The 26,305-nt window shown below is 34.5% G+C and overlaps 1 protein-coding gene across 1 annotated transcript in view; it reads left to right on the forward strand.

Annotated features, from left to right (window-relative positions):
- Positions 1 to 26,305, forward strand: part of GRID2 (glutamate ionotropic receptor delta type subunit 2) — a 1,455,891-nt gene that overhangs the window by 1,115,395 nt on the left and 314,191 nt on the right. The window contains exon 10 of the mRNA XM_031010484.3: positions 6,836 to 7,033. Coding sequence (XP_030866344.1) covers positions 6,836 to 7,033 — 198 coding nt within the window. The remainder of the gene's footprint in view (positions 1 to 6,835; positions 7,034 to 26,305) is intronic.

The raw sequence follows: 26,305 nt of genomic DNA on the forward strand, positions 1-26,305 counted from the left end.
ATTCTGGTGTCTTGATATCTCCTTTTAACAAATTCCATACCATTGGCCTTCCTAACTTGTGAGCATTTTTAATACTCACATATGCTCTATAAAAAATAATGAGGTTTTTCCAAGAACGGTGGCCATTAATTCTGCATGTATCAGAATGGAATGTGTCATCTTTGAGCAAAATATAAGCTCACACCATGCATAAAGACAACTATTGTTTGCTTCAGCCAGGAGTATGTTTTAGGGAAAAAATATTTTAAACAAGCCCTTAAGAAATAGTCTCTTTTTTCTTTAATGTCTTTGAGCTACATATGTGAGCAGAATTATAAAGAATTTCCAGTGACTCATTCTTAGTTTTGGCCTTCCTGGCATTCTGTAGTCGTGCATATTAAAACCTCTAAACAGCTCTCAGTAAAGCCTGGGCAGTAGAGCTTGTAGCTTGTACCTATCAAAAATGTCAGATGCTTTTTTCCAATGCCATCACTAGCAAACAATATTACTTAGTTATTAACATATAGGAATTAATGGCAAAATCTGCAAGTTGCAAACAGTGTTCTACATCAACTAAGCATTTATCATGAGATTTTTTTAAGTGACTGAATACAGATTCAGAATCATGAAGTTATTATCTAATAACCCAACAAGTGATGTGAATAAATCCTTGCTAATATGAAAATTATCAGCCACTGAAACACCCTTTTCTACAAGCAGGTCTGTGGATCCTCATGCTAATGCACTTAGATTGATAAACCACAGACATTCTCTGAAAGCTTCGCTTGTTCCAGTTGCTGAGGCTTGTGCTTAGAGCATCTGTCATGCAAATGATCAGCAAATCATAATCTGTAATTTGTTTTCATTTAATAGGCAGACAGGTTTTCACCAATTTAGACTCAAGTCCTATTAATACTCTTTGAAACTAATTGCTGGAAAATGAATTTTAATGACAGGATTTTATCATTTATTATTTTCCCTTCTGTCTGTATAAAGGAAGACTCAAAGCCATCTACTTACACTTTGAAAATATATGTTAAATAGGCACAAGCCATAATCTCCTGTCATCTGGGCTGTTGCAAAGGACCCCTAATCTCCTCTCTTGTAATAATCCATTCTACACTCTACTCTTAAAATAACTTTCTTACTATCCTATTTCCCTTCCACAAAAGCTTCAATTCCCTGTCAAGTAAATAGCAGACACTTTAATATGGCTTCGTTGCCCTCCATTATCTGTTTGCAGTTTACATATTTTTATCCTTATTTGATATCGCAATATAACATGTATACAGAAAAAAGCATGAAACATTAATTAATAAATAGTAAAGTAACATCCAGAAAACACTACTCAGAACAAAAAGCAGACGATTGTCATTACCACAGAAACCACCTCCCCAGTGCATCTTTCTGATCAGACCCTTCCCAGCATCCCAGAGTCTAACCACCCAGAGATAATCACTTCCTCTATTTTCTTTAGATTGTCTCCAGCTACATGTGAATTCTTAAATAATATGATCAATTTACCCGTTTTTGAATGTTATGTAAATGGAATCAAAATCTGCTTTCTTTGGCTATTGCTTTTTTCACTCAAATTATTCTCTTAAACATTCATTCATTTTAGGGTACAGCTTCAGTTAACTTCAATTTTAAGCTGTTTAGTATGCCACTGCATCAATGTACCATAATATATTTATCTTTTCCATGTTGATGGGCACTTGGATTTTTAGATTGTTTCCACATTTGAGCTATTACAGACAAGGGTGCTATGAGCATTCTTGGATGTATAGTTTGGTGCCCAGTATTCTTTTGTATTCATACCTAAGGAGTGGAATTTCTAGGACTTAGCCATGCATATCTTCGTACTAGATAAATATTGATGTAATACTTAAAACCAAGTAATATTAACTTGTATATAAGTAGCTCTGTATGCTACTAGACAAGTCAAAATATTTTTCAAAATGGTTGTAAATTTTATATATCGAGCAGGAGTGAATGCTATTCACTCCTACTTCTATTTTGACTTCTAGAAATAGGAGCACTTCTATTTCTTTATATGCTTGACAGTACTTGGGATTATCAGACTACCTCACTTTCTGTTCCTCCTCTATTTATTCTTGCTTTGGGATTTTCTATCCTCTTGTTTATTCTTCCTTCACCCTGGATATTAATTCTGACCTATTGCAATTCATGAATTCTTTCTTCATCTGTTTCTAATCTATTAATGACTCAGTCATATGTTAACTTTGGTAATTGTCTTTTCTAATTCTCAAATTTGTTTAGTTCTTTTTCAACTGTGTAACAACACTCTTTTGTAGTTTCCAGTTTCCTGCCAATTAAAAAAGCATTGCCCTTCATTTCTTCAAACACAATTAACATAATATTTCCAATATGCATCTGAAAATTCTAGTATCTAAATTCTTGGGAGATCAATTTCTGTTCCTTGTTTCTTCTGCAGGTTCTATTATTGAAGAATTATTATGTTGGTGCAAAAGTAACTGAGGTTTCTGCCATTACTTTTAATGGCAAACACCACAATTACTTTTACACCAATCTAATATTTCTTTTCACCACATTTCTTTGATTTTTGTTTGGACATCGTATTCAAAAAGTTATTTGAAGGAATCATGTTACACCTAAAGTAATATTACCTTTTTCTAGAGAGGTTTGTGTTTTTCTCTGTCAGGAATCTGGAGCCTCCATCACTGTACCACCATAAATTGTGTTAAAATTTGAGATTAAACTATGCAGTCCTGGATTTTAATCTATAGGTAGAAAAAAATAGAGCTTCAAAGAGGTAAGCTTCAATTAAGACAGATTATGATGCCTCCTTCTTCTGTAACATATTGTGTGACTTTGAGTTGAGATTCTTCCTAAGTTTTCTGATCTATTAAAAAAGATATAGCTGGTAATCCCCAAAATCATGATTTTCCTTTTTTTTTTTTTTTTTACAGTTTCTACTGTATTTCTTTGTTGTCCTGTCAGTACCAGTTATGGTGTGTGTTGCTTTTTCTTTCTTTATATTTTTGTTGAGCACAGTGATTGAGTACATGCCCCACTAATAGGGTATAATTATTTTGAGAGTAATATCCATGACTTAATACCATATCTCTCACTATATTGAGTGTAGTACCTTGATGCAGTAGCTAGCTGCTCAGTGAATGTTAAATGGATAAATCAATGACTGAATAAATTTTAGAGATAGGTACATAGATAAAAGTGATCAAAACAAGCTAAGTATTACTGCAGAGAAGGAACAAGTATCTTTTCTATTATAGTTCCCAAAGCTTCAACCAAATTTCTTTTGCTATGTTTACCTGTCCAATATATTGGCTGGTTGTACTCATAGAGTACTAGTCTGAGCTAGAATTTATGAGTAATGGTCCAAATCCGTAATAGAGCTTAAAAATAAAGCTTTAAAAACATTGATCCAGATGAAGAATGATAGGATGCAGTGAAAGTTTATTTAGGGCATAAAATTTAAAAGGTATATTCATCAATAATTCATTTTGAAAGTCCCCTTAATATAGCCATTTCTATTCTGTATCTTTAACCAGTTATATTTGACATTGCTAGGAACAGATTTTGACAGCAGACTTGTGCAAGGGATCTGTTTGCCTAGAGATTTACTTAAAAGGTAGAATTAAAGTCATTTCAAGAAAGAAATTTAACATAGGAAGAAAATATAACCATTTAGTACACTAAATAATTGGTCTAGATAGTTATGAGTTAAAAATGAAAAAGAATTAATAGTTTTTAGCAACATATATATTGGGACAGTATTTTTGCCACATCTATCATTTACCTATGCAATAATTAAATTCATAATTTTTTAAGTATCATATCGAAGAGTGTTATTCAACTTTCTGGTGAATAAATTACTGATAAACATAGCCGATTTTTTTGGTTTTGAAGGTCCTGAAAAATAGAGAATGCATATGACTTCCAAATATTGGTAGAATAGCCAGTCAAATAATATCTTCCATGAATCCTCTTACAATTAATTTGCTGATTGATAGATGTTCAAAATCTAGAAATGAATGAGTTGCATATAAGGAAATCAGTACATGCTTCTGCTGCCATCATATATCACAATACAAGCATTAAAGGCTATATTAATTATAGAACTTTATGATCTTATTTACATGGTCTGTGAATTTGATCTTTATTTTGGAATTCCTTTAATCCATTCTGATTCTAATCACCTCAGGACCAACTTTAGTGTATTTGTACAAGGCGTAATCATTGGCTAGCTCTATAAGTTGTCCAAACAACCAAATGAGATGTCGCAAATTCTGCCAATTGTCTAAAGTTTTATTATGTACTTTAAATATATGAATATTTGGAATATCAAGATGTGTTGTATTTTACCAATAATATTAAAGGTTTGCTTGTTCACTTTTCACTTGTATTATGATGTCATTTAAACAAGTCAGTATTATTAGAAATCTGATTCATTCTGAAAACCTCTCATCTACTGATCTAATGATCTTCAATATTCATTAACATGAATTATTACTATAATAGGAAAAAAATCGGTACCTTAACAAAAATATGGAAATTTATTTATTTTTTTTACTTATTTATTTATTTATTTATTTATTTATTTATTTATTTATTTATGTTTTTGAGACAGTCTCACTCTGTTGCCCAGGCTGGAATGCAGTGGTGTGATCTCGACTCACTGCAAGCTCTGCCTCCCAGGTTCACACCATTCTCCAGCTGCAGCCTCCCGAGTAGCTGGGACTACAAGCGCCTGCCACCACACCCAGCTACTTTTTTGTATTTTTAGTAGAGACGGGCTTTCACCATGTTAGCCAGGATGGTCTCGATCTCCTGACCTCGTGATCCGCCCACTTTGGTCTCCCAAAGTGCTGGGATATTTCTTTCTTTCTTTCTTTCTTTCTTTCTTTCTTTGTTTCTTTCTTTCTTCCTTCCTTCCTTCCTTCCTTCCTTCCTTCCTTCCTTCCTTCCTTCCTTCCTTCCTTCCTTCCTTCCTTCCTTCCTTCCTTCCTTCCTTCTTTCTTTCTTTCTTTCTTTCTTTCTTTCTTTCTTTCTTTCTTTCTTTCTTTCTTTCTTTCTTTCTTTCTTTCTTTCTTTCTTTCTTTCTTTCTTTCTTTCTTTCTTTCTTACATTCTAGAGCCTTGGCGAGTTGGCCCAAGTGTTGTACAGCATTTTCGGCATCAGGGACATAGACTTCTCTCCTTTCTCTGCTGTGTGTAGTCCCAGATAGTTACCAGAGCACCAGCCATTGTATGTTCTTTCTAGTTTTCAGGTAGCAGAAAGAATAAGAAATGTTGCACAATCCACCCTGTTTACATCACGTTGGCTAGAATTAGTCACATGGCCATGAAGCAAGCCACTTTGCCTGAAGTAGGACTACAGATTGTCTTTATTCTCCATAGTGGTAAAATATAAAAAAATATAATTAGAGAAGAAGAGAACTCCTCTGGAGGACAACTAGCAGTAAGCTACTCTATTAACTGTCCATTTACTAGTTCATTTTGCTCTAAGATAACATAAACAGTGAAACTAAAATATGTTTTCAAAATTAGAAAATGTAAGTACCTTAGATAACCAAGATTAAAGAAATGTTACAAATACCACAATATCAACATAGTTATAGATGAACATCAAACTTAGTACTGATTTTCTGAATATCCAAAATGAAAAGAAATACCTCAATAATTGGTTACATTGTTTTTTATCATTTTGAAAAAGGCACTACTGAGGCAAATGAAGCTCTTTGATCCTGAACAATTACAAAATTTATCTCATAGCAATTTTTAGGGAGAAAATTGTATATTATAGTTGACAATATTCCTATAACAGGTGCAGTGATTTTATAAGCTACTTACAGTGTCTTTGAATGAAAGCCAAAATGAAAGCATTATGAAGGCTATTTTGTGAATCTCTGACGAAAAATTATTCAAAAAAAAAAAAAAAACTTTGGGTATTCTGGCCTATATACAAGGAGACATTTTAGCCTGCCCAGAGGGCTGGATGGACTACATACACCATGAATGGTTGGTTATCTGTAAATATTACTGTTGCTGAAAGATTTCTGAACAAATGTAGAAAATTAAGGAATAGATTATCTAATTTTCTGTAGTCTGCCAGCATGTTTCAAATCAATCGAGCTTTCTTAACACCAGGTGTTCTCAAAAGTGAAAGGGGCCTATTTGTTAGCTTTAAAAAGACAAAAATGGGAAAAGATGAAAGAGGTGGAAGCAGAAACCAATTTGCTAAATTTACTAAATTAGACAGTTTATTGAAAAGGTAAGTGAATTTCTCATATCAGTCATAAAGAAGCTATTTTTCCAATGAAATGTGTGTTTATATCAAAGTCACAAAATTACTTAGTGAATAACTCCCAGTAAATGCGATATTATTAATTTCAGCTAAATTATATGTTCATAGAATTTTTTCACCTTTTCGGATAGTTTTATGTAGATTATAGCTGTTAAAATTTTATTGGATGTAATTTACATGGTTTAAAAACAATAAATTCCTGAGAATAGATATGATAAATTTATAGTTTGTTGAATGTTTTATTATTAAGGAGTCTCAAATTGGTCCTCCGAGGACAGGGAAAATAAATTCATTGGCCCTAAGTTTTTTAGTTACTTTTATCTAATTTTTGATATGGTAATAATTAAAAGGGAGATGATAAGAAATTGAATGATTAAGCATTGTTAAATAGTATGATGCATTAATAATGCATAAGTTATATTCCTGAGTTGATTCTTTCAAAGTATAAAGCAATTTTTAGATTTAATCAAAACTCTTTAAAGAATTAATCTTTGCTTTTAGGGAGCACTATAGACTGACGTCAGAAATTTCTCTTATTTCCATGTAGGAAGAACCTTTTGTGATGGTCTCTGAAAATGTCTTGGGTAAGCCGAAGAAATACCAGGGCTTCTCCATTGATGTTTTGGATGCCTTATCTAACTACCTGGGTTTTAACTACGAAATTTACGTAGCACCGGATCACAAATATGGAAGCCCACAAGAAGATGGGACATGGAATGGCTTGGTAGGAGAACTTGTCTTTAAGGTAAGAATTAATTTATTTATTTGTCTCATACTTAAAGGTTCAATTATTTGTCTCATACCTAAAGGTTCAACAGTAACACCTTGAGGCTGATTTCATGTAAAATAAGTGCGATGTATTTAGGTTGGTTAAGCATTAGGTGGTGGAACTGAGTACAAAAGTCTCACTCAATACTATTTTATGAACTTTGTGGAAAGAAAAGTAGTTGACAAAATAAACCTAAATGTTAAAATATATCCTGTAATAGAAAAGGGTTTAGAAGAAGACCTTTTCTTTGCTCAACTTATACCCCAAAAACAGAAAGAGTATATGATACGTGATGAAATCACAATGTAAGTTACACATGCAATTTGTACTATTTTTTTTCTTTCTTTTTTTTTTTTTTTTTTTTTTTTGAGACAGAGTCTCACTCTGTCCTCCAGGCTGGAGTGCAGTGGCTGGATCTCGGCTCACTGCAAGCTCCGCCTCCTAGGTTCACGCCATTCTCCTGCCTCAGCCTCCCGAGTAGCTCGACTACAGGCGCCCGCCCCCACGCCCGGCTAATTTTTTTGTATTTTTAGTAGAGACGGGGTTTCACCATGTTAGCCAGGATGGTCTATTGTTTTCTTTTTAAAAATGTGATGTTATTGGAAAAAATTATAACATTCACTGCTTAGAAACTAATCATTTCATTCTGTAATCGAATCAAGATAGGTATGTACATATGTATATATTTTTCTTTGTTCTTTCAATTCTCAGAAAGGTGTTTAAAACCTCTATGTCTTTCTTTACTCCTGTCAGAATCTGCTTCAGTTTTTTGAGGCTCTGTTATTAGGCACATAGACATTTATAATTATTACATTTTTCTGATAAATTATTGAATAGTTGGGTTTAGGTTTATAACTTACTGTTTGGTTTATATGTATACTATTTTTTTCTCTGTTGCTTCTTTTCCTGTTTTTCTTGGGGCTAATTAAATATATTTCAGTATTTGATTTTATTGCTCTTACTGCCTTTTTAGTTGTCTCCCTTTGTATTTTTGTTCGTGGTTAGTCTAAAGGTCATAATATGCCTTCTTAACTTACTACATTCTATCTTAAGTTAATATTGTACTACTTCACATAAAAAGTAATAAATTTTCAGCAATATAATTTTATTTGTACTTACTCCTTTTTGATATTGTGGTCACATATTTATATTTTATTAACCTCATACCAAATATCATAGTTTTTTATTTAAATATTTATTGTCTTTTAAAGGTACAGAAAGAAAAAAAAGACAGTTGCTGGGATATAATCACTTATCTACCATGTCTGGGGCTCTTTATTCCTTACATATATTTGAGCTCCCATTTGGTATAATTTACCTTCAACCTGAAGAACTTTCTTTAGAGTGTCTTGAAGTGCAGGGCTACGTAGGTAGCATATACTCTCAACTTTTGTTTACCTTGAAATGTCTTTTTTTAACCCTCATTTAAAAATTATATTCTTACTGGATATCAAACTCTGAATTTACAGGGTTTTTTAATGTTCATCATTTTAAAGTTGTGATTCTATCAGTTTTGCCATGTATTATTTCTGATGAGAAATTAGCCATCATGTGTATACTGATTCTTTATATGTAATATATTTTTGTATGTGTTAGTGGCCATTTTAAAACTTTCTCTTCATTTTTTGGTGTTTAGAAATTTAATTATGATGTTCTAGATATGATTTTCTTTGCATTTATTGTGCTGAGAGTTCACTGAACTTCTGGGATAGGTTACATTTAGTAAATATAGAGAATTATTTCTTCAATTTTTTTTACCTTCTTTCCTTTCTCTTCTTGATTTGAGGCTCAGAGAATATTCAAGTTAGATCACTTAATGTTGTCTCCTAAGTCACTGAGGCCTTGCTTGTTTTATTAAGATATTTTTACTCCCTGACCTTCAGATTTGACAATTTGCCTTGATCTGCCTTCAAGTTTACTGATATTCTGCCACCTTCAAATTTTTGTTAAGTCCTTTCAGTAGCTTTTTCATTCTAGATTGCTTATTTTTTCTTTCCAGAATTTCAATTTTTTGAAATAATTTTTATTTTTCTGCTGAGATTTCCTATCTTTTTATCAGTTATGACTTTCTTTTCTTAAAAGTTCATGATCACATTTATAATGGCTTCTTTAAAGTCCTTGTTTGCTAAAATTTCAACATCTTATCATCTCAGAATACATTGCATTTTCCTGGTTCCTCACATTTCTGGTTACATTTGATTATATATTGGACTTTGTGGTTGATACATTGTTAAGACTTGGGATTATGTCTCTTAAATTGTATATTCTGAAAAGGATTGATTTTTGCTTCAGTGGATAGTTACATCACTATCTGTTCTCTTGAATTTGTGGAGATTTAGCTTTAAACATTGTTAAGGCAGGTCTATTTGATGTAATCTTAGTCCCTAGGGCAAATCCCTTGGTTTTTGTAGTCCACATATTTCTAAGATATAGCCTTCTGGAGTTTCTGGGGAAAGCCTGTGGTTCTCCTCAAGCCCTTCTGACTTAAAGGAACTCAAAATTCAATCTGTATCTTCCCTGTCATAGGCAACAGTTGTAATCCCCTCTTTCGCACGTTTAGCCTTCTAGCCATTACTCTTTGCTAATTTTCCTAGGATCTCTCCCATATATGTGCAGTTTAGGGGTCAGCTAAGGATTTTAGAAAGTTTATACACAGATTTTGGGGCTTACTCCTCTGTGGCATCCTCCTTCTTGTGTTTCCCTTTTCAATTTCTGGCAACCCTAGCTGATTCAAACTCCATCCTCTGACAAGTTAGTTAATAAGACTGACTTTCTACTTGAGCTCTGTCCACCCCATCCTCACTGAACTGAAGTGGGTCCTCAATGACTAAGCCTAATAAAGGAGAGCTCTACCCCGTGCAGTTATTATTTTCAAGGGTACCCTGCAGTTTCTGCCTGCTTTGGGTTGCTCTCCAGTCTTTTCTATATATTTTTTTCAATTTGATCCTGAATTTTTAATTTTTATTCTGATAGGGCTAGTCCAATAAAAGCTAGTACATCATTGCTAGAATTGGAATAATTTCTCAAATGCTTTAAAGTACTCAGAAGGCTAAAGGATCTAACCTAAATTGTTTGTAAGGAATGGAGAAGAGTAGAAATAAAAGGTTTCTTAAGGCAGTGGTAGGGAAAATAATAAAGCTATTTCTATATTCTATAAAATCCTAATGAATTTGGTCTATTTAATACATAAGTTACATATAGAATTTTATTGCAAAGCATTAATATCGTTATTTTTAATAGAAAATGGGCAATCGTCAGTCTTCTTCCTTCTTATTAAAACCGTGCCCCTTCATCTTCTATTCTTTTAAAAGTCACAAATTCAGTGTTCTACCTTTATCTTTCTAAGGGCTGTTTCCTGATCTGAACCCAGATTAGCAATTATGTTAAAATTAGTGTAAAGAAAAGGCATTATACAAATTTATTCTATATAGATAGTGGTTAAAATCCTTAATGAGTTATTATGCTAATAAACTACACTTGCTAGATGCAAATTAAACATAAAAAGCATTCAAATTAGTATGTTGATGTTGTTTTTAATTTGTTTTATGTGCTTACACTAGTTAGTTTAATTTTGGAGACTTACTTTTTCACCTATAAAAATGAGGAGTCCAAGTATGTTAATGGTAAGATCACTTCCAAATACTATGTTTTGAAAATATAAGTTTATCTTATAGCAATCATACACAAGAAATAGAATGTTCTTCATAAACAATCAATTTCACTGTATTATTTGCATGTAAGAGCATGTCATTATTGTATGATAATTTATAGTTTAGAGGGAGTCCTTTTGCAAATAAAAAATTGAGGCTTAAAGAAGCTGACATGATTTTTAGACAGAAAAAATATAAAATTATTCATTGGAACTAGGTTTTTATTTTGTTCAAGCGGATATTTAGTCACTCTGACTAGGCTTCAGGAAAACTATTAAGCAGGTGGAGGAGAAGAAACCTACAAGAAAGACTTAGTTGGAGTAGATAGAGAGATTAAAAGAAAATTGAGAAAATGGGTTGTCATGAATGCCAACAGAAAATAACATTTCAAGAAGGAAAGAGCAGTCAACATTAGAAAATGACTATCAAGTTAAAGGTACACAACATTCCCTTAACTGTATTCTGACTGTTATCAGTAGAGATGTAAGTTATAATTTTTAACGATTACAAATGTTAATTCAATTACATAATGATACTTTAATAAAATACCATAAAATAATTTAGCTTTCCAAGAAAATTCATCATATTCAAACTTTATGAGGTGTATTTACCCCTATAAAGCAAAATTACACTGTTGAAATGGCATAAAAATGTTATGATGGAGCTCCAGAAAAGCAAGCTTATTATTGTTATTATACCTTCTGATAATATACATACTTTTGTGAATCTAAGTATATTTTAAATAAATGTTGCCACTAAATATCTCTGTACAAGACAGTAAGAATTTTAAAATTAACAGGATTAACTCATGTGTGCCTTTCTAAGGGGCTACCAAACTTAAAAGAATGTTTCACATAGTGCAATTATATATATCATAATGATTATGCACAAACCATCACATTAAAGAAGAGTCAAAGAAGAAATGTTGGAAAGTGAGCTCTGAATTCATATGATTATTCCACAGTGATTAGATCTCATGTTAGAGAGCTTTCTCATTAAAACCAGAAGTCAGTGGTCCAGTACATACATACTTTTAAGAGAGGAAAATGCAGTCAGAGAGAGAGAGAAAATGATTGATATGATGTACATACGGAGTCTATTTAAAAACTAATAATATAGTAAAGTCTCCTCAAGTCCTTCTCTGCCTCACTACTCTTATAATTTTCTGCAATTAATGTGTTCTTAAAATTTATGAAAACAAATCTGGCCAAAAGATATGAAACAGATAAATGAGAGATATCTTCTGCCTAGTACAGGAGAAATATTTAAGGGTAAGTTAATGTAACTGAGAAATTATTTTCTCCTAGTTTAGAAGGGAAGAGAGGCCCACAGAGAACTTTACATAAGAAATAAAAAGTATATCAAGTTTAGGATAGAAGTACCAAAAAAATTAAAAACAAAGATAACTCTGAATTAGATACAGTTGGATGTTTGATGATATAGTTTCTTCTTTGGCTGGCTTTCAAGTCAGAAGCTTTTAAAGTGGAGTATTTAGGGGTATTAGAAGACTTTCCAAGGGCAAGCCAGTATATTCAGCACAGAAAAATTTCAAGGTGTTGAGTGACATTTTGAAATAGAAACTAAAAACTTCCTTTTTCATATATTAATTTGTTTGGAAAAGATTTCTATAAAGTAAAAAAATACAGAAATTAAATCTTAATGCTAAACTCTACCTCATTTAAACCATAATTAGTACTGACCCATGGATATCTAAATTATTTTTTTAAAAGGCTCTATCCATAACATTGTAAGCTGCATTTGTAGTAAAACTTCATTTTTATAGACACTGAATCCATAGATCGTATACTAATCGAATCATGACTCAATTCAGAAAAAAAGATTTTATACCTAAAACTTTATAGTCACTGGTTATTTAAAAAGTATTGTAATTTTAATTTGTATGCATATTTTTGATGCAAAAATACTTTGGTGATCAAGAAAAGACTTTCAAACACACATTTCTATTTTATTTGAATTACAATTGTGTGAGGGTGGGGCGGAATATAAATATAGTTCAAGCATAAAATAAAATGATATAAATATTCTGCCTATTAAAGCATGAGGTCAAATCACTATGATATTTAGATTCTAACAGATATATTTTTAAAAGTGACTTGACAATATTATTTTAAATTATCAATATTTACAATACAATATACATATGTCAGTGCCGACGCCCACTCAGGAAAATGAAAACCATTCCTAAAATGTTTAAAAGAGGAGAATTTAATATTGTGGGTTGATCACAAAGGTGCTAGAAGAAATCAAAGAGCAAAGGATGAACAGAGTAGGACATTGGAAAAGCAAAAAGAAAAGAGTAAAACACAGATATCAAGTGTTACTGATGTGTCAGTTGATTGTATCTGCCAGACATATGCCCCTTGATCAGACCTGGAATTGCCAAAAAGTTGCTGCCCGTGCCCTAGCTGCTGGGATCAAGAATCGCCTACTGCCACTGCTGCTGCAGCCACTGAAATAAGCATTTAAAGCAGAAGGCTCTTCTCTTTCTTTTTCTGTCTGATATCTTCAGTGGTTTCCCTCGGGTGGAAATTATGGAGAAGCCAGATGGCAAAGGAGCCTGGGAAATCTGGTTTGCAGATTCCCATCCCTATAAGGCTCACAGTATATAGCAGAGTAGAAAATGGTATGTATGGGTTTAAGAGAAAATAGGTAATGATCAGTACTGTCTGCAAATTGCGCCCTTTACAATTTTCTAAATGATTGCAAAATTAATATGTCAATTATAAATGTAGAGAGATACATACTTAAAAAATTCCTTTGGTGTTTATATGAAGAAAAAAGCTTGATGGTTATTACAATGGAAGATTTATTTTATATAAAGAACATGACTGATAGTTTTGGATTTAAAAATAATCTGTTCCTTCAGCCTAATTTTACCTGAGCGTTTCCACCACCTGGAAATTAAATCTCTTCATGCTAACTGATTATCAAATGCTAAATTGTATGACAAGAATTTTACTCCCCAAGGAAAATAGATCCAACAATGGAATAAAGCCAGAACCCAGGAAAATGGAAAAAAAGGAGGAATAAGTGGACTAAATTATAAATCTGTAAAATTAGGATAAAGTACTATACTTAGCATGTAAGTATTAATAGTGATGTTTCCATGTTAAAATATAGCACCATTGAGAGTCCTATCTCTCAATTTCTAAACTTCTAGTATAACACTAGGCTTTTCTTGTCACTGTGCCCACCCACATGGTGTCATGAGAGTAAAGAATGTTTTTGAAAGTAGACATATAATATTGGAGTATAATAAGATACTATTTAGTAATTATAATGCCAGTAATGTCATTTTCTGAGAAATAAAATGCTCCCAAGACTAAACAGAGTAAATCAGCTGCTTGGGACTACACAGCTTTCCTAATTTTTATGTTTGACACGAAGTTTGGCAATTCTTTAGTTTTACTAGGTAAATAAATTTCTATGATGGGTATTTTAGTTCATCAATGCATTAACAATAGAAAGCATATATTTACCGGGAGTCTTTATAAATATTTTATTTTATTATTTTATTTTATTTTATTTTATTTATTTAGAGATGGAGTCCCACCCTGTTGCCCAGGCTGGAGTTCAGTGGCGCAATCTCGGCTTGCTGCAACCTCCGCCTCCTGGGTTCAAACGATTCTCCTGCCTCAGCCTCCCAAGTAGCTGTGATTACACGCACCCACCACCACACCCGGCTAATTTTTGTATTTTTAGTAGAGACGGGGTTTCGCCATGTTGGCCAGGATGGTCCTGAACTCCTGACCTCCGGTGGTCTGCCCGCCTCAGCCTTCTAAACTGCTAGAATTACTGGCATGAGCCACTGCGGCCTGCCTATAAATATTTCAAAACATACGCCACTTAACATGTGTTAATCACATGCCATGGTCAAAGTGCTATGGAGGGATGCAAGTGTGAATAAGACATAGACATTGATCATGAAAATATTTTGTTGATGGTCTCTATGTGCTATGCACTGTGCTAGGCACTGGAGATAAAAAGATAAATAAGACATGGTTCTTGCCCTTGAAGAGATCTTGTCTTAATGAGAAACACAGAGGTTAAACTAGACACTTATAATACAATGCACTAGGTGCAATGATAGAGAAGCACTAAGAAAGCAACAAGGAAGGTAGAGTAAAGGTAAATTTCCTGAAGGAGGAGAAATATAGCCTGATGACAAAATAACAGGTAGTAATTATCTAGGTAAAGAGGGATTGGCAGAAAGTGAAGGACGTCTACTGACAGACACAAGAGTAGAAATAAAGGTAGAAAGGTTAGAAACAGCATGGAAAGCAGACCAAAATTTATGAGAATTTTGCAGCTCTCCAAGCAAAAAGTGATGAGAATCTATCCTACCATACTAATGTTGTGAATAGAATGAAAGACAGGAAATCAGAGATAAAAAGGAGGTAGGATAAACAGAATTTATTGGCTAAAGTGAGGAGAAGGGAGAAGTCTGGAAAAATTAATCGGTTCATAGTACAAATACATAAAAGGGTGGTTGTGTAACTAACTGGGACAGAGATTGCTGGAAAAGATTTAGAGGAGGAGGACAGTTTAGAATAGGGTGAGTTGGATATGTAGCATTCTGAAGCTCACTGTGAAAGTGCCATAGGAGGTGCCATACATTTGGGAGTCAGCAACCTGTGGGTGGTAGTTGAAATCATGAAAGTACATCAGATTGCCAAAAAGAACACATGGAGTAAGAGGATCACTGGGCTAATCTTAGGATGAAACACAGAGAAAGCTGTCACTTGAGAATTGACAAAAGAAGAAGAATTTATGAAAAAAATAAGAAAGTTTCAAAAAATAAGCTATGACTAGCAATGTCAGAACTATTTGAGATGTTGATGATAAGAACTGCCAAATGTTCACTAGATTGGCCATTTGGGAGTTGTTGGTTACCCAAGCCAGAACTCTTTTGGTAGCATAGTGGGAGAAAAAGCCAGACTGCAAAAGATGATGGAAAAACTTGGATGTGAAAAGGTGAAAATGACATGCATATGTATTATTTTTTCAGAAATTTTAGATGGAGAGGGGAAGAAAGAGATAATAATTGGAAGGGTCATTGGTTTTGGTAGAGTTTTTGTTTGTTTTTAAGTTAAAAGAGAGACTTGAGTAAAATTATAAGCTAAGGAAGAAAAAGAAAGAAGGAAAATGTAATATAAGAAAGTCGGTTAATATGTGAAGGATAAATATCCTGGAACAGATTCGACTCCATCAAAAATGATTAAACTGAAAATTGATTTTGATGAGGTAAAGATGTTACTTTGATACTGAATATAATATGATGAGAATGTGTATGTTAATAATAGATAGGCAAGAGAATGGAAAATTGACAAAGATACTTTCTTATTCCTTCAAATTTCTTGATAAAAATTGGAGATTAAGTATGTTGACAGTGATGGGGACATGTATTATGTAACAGTCTACAGGAGAGTGGTGAAGATTGAAATAGACATTGAGGAAAGGGAAAGTGACTGCTAAATCAGAACAGATAAAAGAATAGATCAGTGGCACTAAAGACTGAGTGGAGGTTTATATGAAACTGACACTTTTTTATTGCTGCTAGTTTACACAACAGTGTGACTTTCTTCAGCTAAGATTGAGTGCCCAAGTCTAGGAGCAGAGATGAAAACGTTCATATCAAGGTTGAGACATGGTGTATAAACTTGGTAAGGGAATTAAATGAGATGAAAGAAGAGCTAAAATGATTAAGGAAGCATAGCCATGATCAGAGACATAAACTTGGATAAAATTTTGGAAATGTTAATTAGAAGATCAAATGAAGTTGAAAAACAGGTGAAGTATGAGTGAAGAAATGAAAGAGTAGGTTAGAAAGACATACCCAGAGACTGAAATACGAAAGTTCTACAATTTGACCTTGAGGTTCATGGCAGAGTGTTAGAGAAAACAAAAGAAATGAGTTTAAAATAGCTCCAAATGGAGTGAGGGAGGGAGGGATGAATAGATGAAGCATAGGGGATTTTCAGGGCAATAAAACTATTTTGGATGATACTGTAATGATGGATACACTGCTGACATTATACACTTGTCAAAACCCATAGAAAGAATGAACTCTAATGTAAACTGTACACCCTAGTTAATAATCATGTATTGATATTGGTTCGTTGGCCAGGCAAGGTGGCTCATGCCTGTAATCCCAACACTTTGGGAGGCCAAGATGGGAGGATCCCTTGAGGCCAGGAGTTTGAGACCAATCTGAGCAATACAGAGAGACCTCCACCCCTAAAAAAATAAACATTAAAAAAAATTAGCTAGACATGGTGGTGCATGGCTCTAGTCCGAGCTGTTGAGGAGGCTGAGATGGGAGGATCCCTTTAGCTCAAGAGTTTGAAGCTGCAGTGAGCTGTGATAGCACCACCGCACTCTAGCCTGGATGACAGAGTGAGATCCGTCTCCAATAATGATTGTAAGTTTCATTAACTGTAACAAATGTACCTCACCAATGCAACATAGTAATAATAGGGTAAATTATTCACACTTCCTGCTCAATTTTTCTGAAAACCTAAAACTGCTTTAGAAAATAGAATCTATCTGAATCATGGCCCAAAATGATTGTTGTAAGGAATATCTACATTGATTCTGAAATCTATTAGGAGGTTAGTCGGTTTTTGTTTGAAGAGAAACATTTAGCCAGGTCTCAAAGTTTTCAGAGAAGGAGAAGAAGATGCTATTGTGAGGTTTGTCTGGTGGAGGTGATAAGACCTCCGAAAGCACATGTAATTGACAACATAAAACAAAACAAGAATGGAGATAGCATGAATAGAGTCTCATTAATAAATAACAAAAAACGGGTTCCTTGAGTATCTAAGAAAGGCAAAATTCCATGGCCTCTAATAAATAGTGAAAATGATGGAAGAGAATTCCCACGCCATGTCAGCTCAAAACAAGTATATTTTTTGCCCAAGCCATGCTCAAGCTCTTGCTCTTTTTCTATGCCTCCTGTGCTCATCCCTACTCCTATTGTCTAGGATCCTGCACACTGGGTTATTGATGTAGCTAGTCATGACACTTGGCTGATGGAGTTCATTTCAATACCCTAGTAGCTAATGTCAATAGAGCTTTCACTGATTTTCCAGTGTCCTTTAATTCATTAGGTATTGACCTTTTATTTAAATCCCACATGACCATTCCAAACATTTTCCACACTTTTCAAGCCTCAATTTCTAGTCCCTTCATTTTTTACACCCTCCTCATGTTCAGTTGTTAAACTCTATGGTTTACTGCAAAAGCTGTGAGAATCTAGTGTAAGTCCCTTGTGTTCTTGATATTCAGCCTCAAAATCCTTCCATGATTCTCTCATCTTTAGCGACATCAAAGGCATTAGTTATGGATACTGTTGACACATTTAATACCCATGTGAGCCTAAAAGAGTTTTGAATCCTCTCTGAGTCACAATGTCCACATCAGTGGAATGAAGCTATTGTGAAGATGAACCAAGAAAATGAATTCAAGAATGGTTGCAGGAAAAACAAATAGATCTTGTTGTATTTGTTGACTCGGATAGATTGGTAAAACTTCCTCAGGTTCTGTGTTTTAAAAATGTAACAGATCCAACACATATTTGGAAGGTAGACTGATAGGATTTGCTGTGGGGAAGTGAGAGAAAGACCAAAGCCGAGAATAATGGTTTCCAGCTTCATCCATGTCCCTAAGGAGATATACCTAATGTAAATGTCGAGTTAATGGTTGCAGCACACCAACATGGCACATGTATACATATGTAACAAACCTGCACATTGTGCACATGTACCCTAGAACTTAAAGTATAATAAAAATATATAAAAAAATTTTTAAAAAGACCAAAGCCAACAATCTCTTCTAAACTCATCCCTTTTTAATTTTGTCTTTTCAGCCACAGCAGCAGAAAACAAAAACAAAACAGCCTTTATTTCCATTTTCCCCAGCTCCACTCACTATCTTGTTCCTAGCCACGATTATCTCTTCTCTGGATTGTAGCTGTAGAGGTCCAATTACTCTCCCTTTCTACTCTTGACTGCCTTCAATATATTTTAACACAGCAGCCTGTGTGATCCAGTCATTTTCCTGCTGGAAGACTTTTGATGGGTTTCCATCCCACTCAGAGTAAAAACTGTCCTTAAAATTGTCTACATAATCTGCCCAATCAATTCCCTTTGTGATCTCTTTATCTCTCCCTCTGTCACCATGCTCCAAGCTTATGGTACCCCTTGTACTTCCTTATACTCATTGAACTTGGCCTTTTCAATTTCTGTCTCTCCTATCTGCCTAAAATGATATTTCTCTGTCCACCTCATTTTTTTTTAGGCATTTGCTTAAAGCTTATTAGAGAGGACTGCCATTGCCACCCTCTTCAAAAGAACAACTTCCATCCTTTGTACTACCTATCTCTCTTATTCTGTTTTATTGTTTTTTATAACACTTACAATTATTTTATTATGTACTGACTTGTTCATTTGTCTTCCTCTGGTAAAATGTAAGCTGAACTTGGTCAGAGATTTCATATATTTGGTTTACTACTGAAGCCTCAATATCTACAAAATATTTGTACATAAAAGAATGAATGGTGGCCACATGGCAAACATTAGGTAATAACACTCCCCTAATTAATAACCATTCAATGGGATCTCATTGCTCTCTAATAAAATCAATTAACCTACTATAGCCTACTAAATTTGGACTTTATATAAAATGTTTTTATCTTTGTTGAAAGACTACACTTTGAGCTTTTGTTCCTATTATTTTAAATATTTTGTCCATTAATTAAACAGCTTGTTATATTCAGCTACTCTCACTTTACTTCAAGTTAATTGAGAATGGTACCGTTTATTGGCATAGGAGAAACGAATGAAGGAAATATTTGGCCAGGAGTTGCAGAAAGTGGAATCAAAACTACTATTTTAGAAATCAGTAATAATACCCACATGCTATTCTAAAGCTTTACAGGTATTGACTCCTTACATGCTCATACTAATTTGATGAAATAGATAGTTAATATGCCCATTATGTAGATTTAAGACATCAAGGCTTAGAGAATTTAAATACCTTGCTCAAGCTCACATAGCTAATAAGTGGAAGAACCAGGATATTAGCTTAAATTGTTTGATTCCATTCTCTTAACAACTATGGATATACCTCTTTGGAGCTATCCAAATGGAAAATGAAATAAGTAATCTGATATATGAGTCTGGAGTTCGGGTAAGGATATGGAATGGACACATGCATTTGAGGCCAGTCTGCATATAGATGAAGTTTAAATTGCCCCTCTACCTTTCTTTATCCCTACTTCTCTTTTATTTTCAGTCTCTTTAAAATTCTTTGCTCCTTCCCCATTTCTTAAAAAAGGTATTCTCTGTCTTAAAAATAACCTGCCCATGTATTCAAAGCTAAATTAATTAGGTGTCTTTGGTTGCAAATGACAATCCAATTGAAGTGAAAAGATAATTTAATTCTCACAAAACTGGCCTATTCAGGGATGAGATCCAGGCTCCTTTCATCAGGCTTTGGTATTGCTTGCTCCATCTCTCAGCTGTGATTTTTGTGTGTGTGTGTTGCTCCAGTTCTCAGGCAGGCTCTCCTCTCTTGGCAGTAAAGTGACTTTTAGTAGCTCTTAGGCTTAGATTTCATCCTCTTATCTATCCCAATATAAACATAGATTCTCTTTTACCTGCAGTTCCAATACAGAGCCTCAGTTTTAACATTCACTGGCTCTGACTATGAAGTACTGTGTTCAAGAGGAGGCAGTGCTCTCAATGCCAGGCCTACACCACTTGCCCAGGTGGAGCACTGAGAGTAGGGGTAGCTACACGCAAGACACCTAGAGCAAGCCTCGGGGAGTAGTGAATCCCAAGGAAAAGTGGGATGCTGTTATCAGAGGAAGGGGAAGTAGATACCAAACAGGAAAAACAAAAGATATCCTTCAGGGGCTTAAAAACAATAGAATAAGTTACAGGAAACTATCAATAGTTACATGTACACAAAAATTTAAATCGACAGTAATACAAAATCATAATGAACTAAATTAAATTACAAACAAAATGCTAGAAAATATTTGTAAAAGTGTAATGGTGACTTGTTTGTGTCACCGCTTCACTGCTACATGAAGTAAAAATCAACAAGAAAATACTAAGACCCCACTGCATAGATGTAAAAGATATGAACTTAGAGTTTCAGAAGGAGAAACTAGTAGGCAGTATAAATCCGAAAGCAAATATATTGCAATGGAGAAGGGCAGTTAATAATTTTTTAGAAAGTTAAGTTTATGAAATATGATTGATATATATTTTATTTTACAAAATAATGTAAATGTGTTATATATGCTTGGAATTATTTTATATGTTGTATTTCATAATAAAGTAGAACATCACCAGAATTTGATGACATACGTGTCATCAATAATAGATTTGACAACACTGCAATTAACACAAAACCCACAAGGAATTTAAAAGCATAGCTTGAAACTGACCAAATAACAACTATACTAGCACTGATATAGAGCTTACTTATTCCTGACACAGTCTCACATACTATGTATTTATTACCTCTCAGTACTCACAATGATGAGTACTACTATTATCTCAGTGTTGTAGATGATGAAACAGAGAGAGGTGAAGTAACTTGCCCATAGTCACATAGCCAAGTTGTAGAGAATTAATTATTCAAATTTAGGAAGTTTGGCTCCAGCATCCAAGTGCTTAACTCCTTTACCAGTTTCCAGAGAAAAACAGAGTTTTAATATAAGTTTTGTCTGCAAAGCATTTAAATAAACCCAGTTACATGTCAGTGAGAAAAACAATACTCAAACAGTTCAGAGCTGTTTTTTTTAAACCTGCATATTTGAAGAAGGTTCAGATAGGAGTTCAGACAGAGTATGAGTAGAAGACAAAACATAAGATTACATAGAGAAAGATTTGGGGTGTGATGTAAAAGATTTGCATTTCTAAACTTCTCGAAATTCACACTTCTTTCTCAAACACCTGTGTCTTCTTTCCATAAAAAATTAAAACTTTTAGAAAGGCCTGCAATATACTCTACAGTCTGTATCTCACTTCCCTCTTGCATTTAGTCACACTCCATTTAGGTGACATTCAGCTTTAATCTGCCTAGACTGCCCGTACTCACTTCATTTCTCAACCCTAGCTAAACTTGCACTTTGTCCCATAAGGCTTTCAAACTACTCCCATCTCTTAGTAATCTGAGAACACCTATTCCACTTCTTTTCAAATTACCGTTGTGTAATATTACACATCTATCTATATATATCTACATCTATGTCTATAAATGGGCATATATACAATCTCAGGAAGAGAGAACAAGAGAGATGGGGGGAGAGAGAGACCTTCTTTTTGCATAGTCCCTGTTTTGGAAACCAGAAGACTAAGGTTATGTTTACTTTGTATGCCAAGCACACAGCAGAATGCCCTAAATTCATCCATTTATCTGCACATGTTTTTGAATGCATGTTGTATTCTGGGCACTGTGCCTGGCATCATAGATACAAAGGAGTGGAAGATACTGTTCCTCGGCCTTCAAAGATCTCTAAGTGCACACGAAAAACAAATGTGTAGATAAATAATTAAAACACAGTGTGAAAAATGCCATAGGGTAATACATACAGGGTGCCATGGCAACCCAGGGGCCGAATGGCAGCTTCTGCCTGGGGAGTTGAAAAGATTTCACAGAAGAGGAGAAATTTAAGCTAGGTCTTCAGATGAGTAGGAGTATAAGAGGCAACAATAGGGATAATTATAAAAGCATGTTTGCCTTGATAAATAGTTTGCACTTTATCATTTAGCCAGTACAAATTATAAAAGAGTTTTACAAAAGAGAAAAATGTGATCTAACTTACGTTTAAGAAAGATAGCTGAGGTAGGCCTGAGAATGCATTGGAGTGAGGAAGAGAAAAAAACAAATGGCTTTTTCAACAATCTAGGGAGGAATAATGGAATGTCTAAATTAAAACAACAGTAATAGGAGACTAACAAAAAGAATGAGTCTGAGGAAAGTTAATATTCTTTTTTTATTTTGTTATTATAGTTTAAGTTTTAGGGTACATGTGCACAATGTGCAGGTTTGTTACATATGTATACATGTGCCATGTTGGTGTGCTGCACCCATTAACTTGTCATTTAGCATTAGGTATATCTCCTAATGCTATCCCTCCCCCCATCCCCCACCCCACAACAGTCCCCGGAGTGTGATGTTCCCCTTCCCGTGTCCATGTGTTCTCATTGTTCAATTCCCACCTATGAGTGAGAGAATATGTGGTGTTTGGTTTTTTGTCCTTGTGATAGTTTGCTGAGAATGATGGTTTCCAGTTTCATCGGTGTCCCTACAAAGGACATGAACTCATCATTTTTTATGGCTGCATAGTATTCCATGGTGTATATGTGCCACATTTTCTTAATCCAGTCTATCCTTGTTGGACATTTGGGTTGGTTCCAAGTCTTTGCTATTGTGAATAGTGCCGCTATAAACATATGTGTGCATGTGTCTTTATAGCAGCATGATTTACAATCCTTTGGGTATATACCCAGTAATGTGATGGCTGGGTCAAATGGTATTTCTAGTTCTAGATCCCTGAGGAATCGCCACACTGACTTCCACATTCTATGGCATAATAATAGAAATTGATAACTTGGAGGAGAAAAGAAGGAAGGGTTGAGACTTGGTGAGAAATTTAGCAGAGGAAAATGAGCAGATGGACACTCCACAACAAAAATAGGGGATGCAGAAGGAAAAGCAGATTGGAAAAGGGCAACAGAGACACAGAATTTGGCTATAGGCATTTTGATTTTGTGGTACCTGAGGAACATTCTCATGGAATTGTCTAGGAACAATTAGTCAGTGAGCGTCTGGAACCCAAGTGAATAATGTTGAGAATTTCTAAAAGTTTAGGAAACATAGGTATTTCCATCACTTCCATTATAAAAACTTCATTGGGAATGTTGGATTAATAGGAAGATCATGCACAGAATGATTATTTAAGGTCCTAAATTGTTCCACCTGAGCATGGGTAAGGAGAACAGGTGTTAATTATTTTTGCTGCGAGGGGAAATAATTTAAAAACTAGAGGGAGGAGAGGGTTAACTTTGGGAAGAGAGTTCAGAGAACCTGAGAATGTGATGAGTTGCCCCCTTTTCCACTCACACTGGAGAGGGGCATGCCAGGGGCAATTGGGAAGGATCAGGCATTCTTCCCATAAAGTCGAGCCTATCTCTCTATGCCAGCAGAACATGCTGCAGGGAGGCACAATTCCCACCATTCTGACCCACCATTTCCTAGGTAGTCAAACTTAGGGTGGCAAGAACACCTAAGATTCCCATGGTCTAGAGAAGGAGGAAGAGCTGGCAAGGACAAAGCCCAGAGGAAATGGCCTCCTTGTGCAGGGAGAGCCCACCACCCACTGGGATCAGGAGAAGGTCCTGTTATGAGGAGCAATGCTTGTGAATGAAGAAGCGTTCTCAGCTGGGTGCCTGAAAGCCATCAAAAATGTTCCATGATCACACAAAAGAGTCTTACATATTTTCATTACTGCAAACCAGCCTTGAAAATATATGTATGAGCCAAGAAAACTTTGCCCACCGAAGAAGAACCTCCCCGCTACAACACACCTGCCAGTGACTGCCCAGTGATAAATGCTTGCAGGCCTTGTGAAATGAGGAGATAGCTTTGAAAAGGGGAACAGAGTAAAATACGTAAAAAGAAGGGAAGCCCTTATAGAGACTTTAAATTGGACAGTGGCTAAGATTTTCATTCTTACGTGAGATTAAACAAGTGATAATAGACAGATTGAGTTTCCCAGAGTATGTCAGCTGTACACAGGCAGGAAGTTAAAAAAAATACATGTGGTCATAAGAATACATGTTTGCACGTCTGAATGGTGAGTGTTCAAAATTAATCCACTGGATATGCATATAGGATGAAGCTAAAACATAGATGTGGGAGATCATACAACCTGTTTGTATATAAGTACAAGAGGAAAACATGGCCAAAAATATTTGTTGTTGATAAGGAAGGATTTTAACACTAATGAAGGAAAAGGATAAAGAGAGATCTGTGAAGGGAAATAAATTATGTAGATGCAAATGACTTAGTGAATGGCTGTAGGAGCAATTTTCTAAATTTGCAGGTGATATTTAATTGGCAGACATTGCAAACAGCAAGGAGCAATTCAATCAGATAAAGAACTTGAATCATTAAGTACTTGGCCTAATAGATGGCAAGCGCAGATAAGTGGTGAATAATAAGTCTTGAATCAAAACTAAAGAACAGAGTGAACATTTGCCAAAGGGAGTGATGCCATCCAGGAATGGCTCTTAGATTTAAGGAGAACTTGTAGACAAGGACAAACAAAACTTCAGTAAAATATTACAAATAAAAAGATTTGGTGGGTTACAGCTTATCCAGCTGAAGCTATGATGAGAAAATCTGACAACTTAAGGATAGATAAATCCTGAAATCCACAGTTGGCTATTGAAATTCCATTTGTTACCTAGAATTTCATCTATCCCTGATCATGGTTTGGAGATAAAATTAATGAGTAAGATAACATCCAAGCATATGAGGTTACAGATTTGGGTGAGGATACTATAAATAACTTTTAAAGGGCATTTCAGATATGAAATTCTCTATGTTCTATGGGCATAATTGTGAGGTATTGTGTTTAGATTGCTTGGTCATTTTTATTTAACATGCCAGTTCTAGTCTATGTTAGTCTGGAAATTATAAACATAGAGAACTATGCTACAAGTAAAAGAGAATAATAAAAAATTATTACAGCCTAGAAAGGTAGTTGATGCAATATAGAATATATTTCCTCTTTCTCTGTTTTTGCAATGGTGAATACTTTACTAAATGAAAAGGTTAATTTTAATATTAAAGAGAAATGGAAACATCCTTTAGTACAACATTAATACCACAAATGGAACCTTTAAATATTCATTCACTCTAGCAATCAATGTTCCAACCTCATTTAAAGGATTTTTTTTAACTTGACATACAAATATTCAGAATGAATATTTGGAAGCAGAGCCACGAGCCATACCTTGAAAGATAACTGCGGACTTACTCTTGCCTGCCATTTGGATACTTCAGATTTCAGTTGTTCTAAGTCTCAATGATCCTGAGTTTTCTTTTTGTAATTTGGTAATTTTGTAATGGCAGGCTTTAAAATAAGTAAAGGTTTTCTTAACTAAGAACAAAAAAAAATCCGGAGACCTAACAAGGCTCAGCTGTGTCCAGGTAGGAGCTGACTGCAGTTTGGCTTCAGAGGCTCCCTCTAGCAGTGTGAGGACATCTGAGTGTCTCTCCTACTCATTTTATATTTCATTTGATACTGCACAGAATCACTAGGAGAACAGCCAGAATTGATTTACTTCTCATAGAGACAAACTGTTTCTGGGAGCTAGTTATCTTCTTATTAACAAAGAGCTTACATTCCCCTCCCCTGCAGAGCTCCTAAAACATCTATAATAGCTACATTAAGTGAATTCCACAATGATTGAAAATTTTACTATAATGAAGATAAAAATTCACTCAATTCTAGTTCTTTTATCCTTGATTTGCATTTGATTGAAATGTATAT

Source organism: Gorilla gorilla, chromosome 3 (genome assembly GCF_029281585.2).
Source record: "Gorilla gorilla gorilla isolate KB3781 chromosome 3, NHGRI_mGorGor1-v2.1_pri, whole genome shotgun sequence".
Taxonomy (NCBI): Eukaryota; Metazoa; Chordata; class Mammalia; order Primates; family Hominidae; genus Gorilla; species Gorilla gorilla.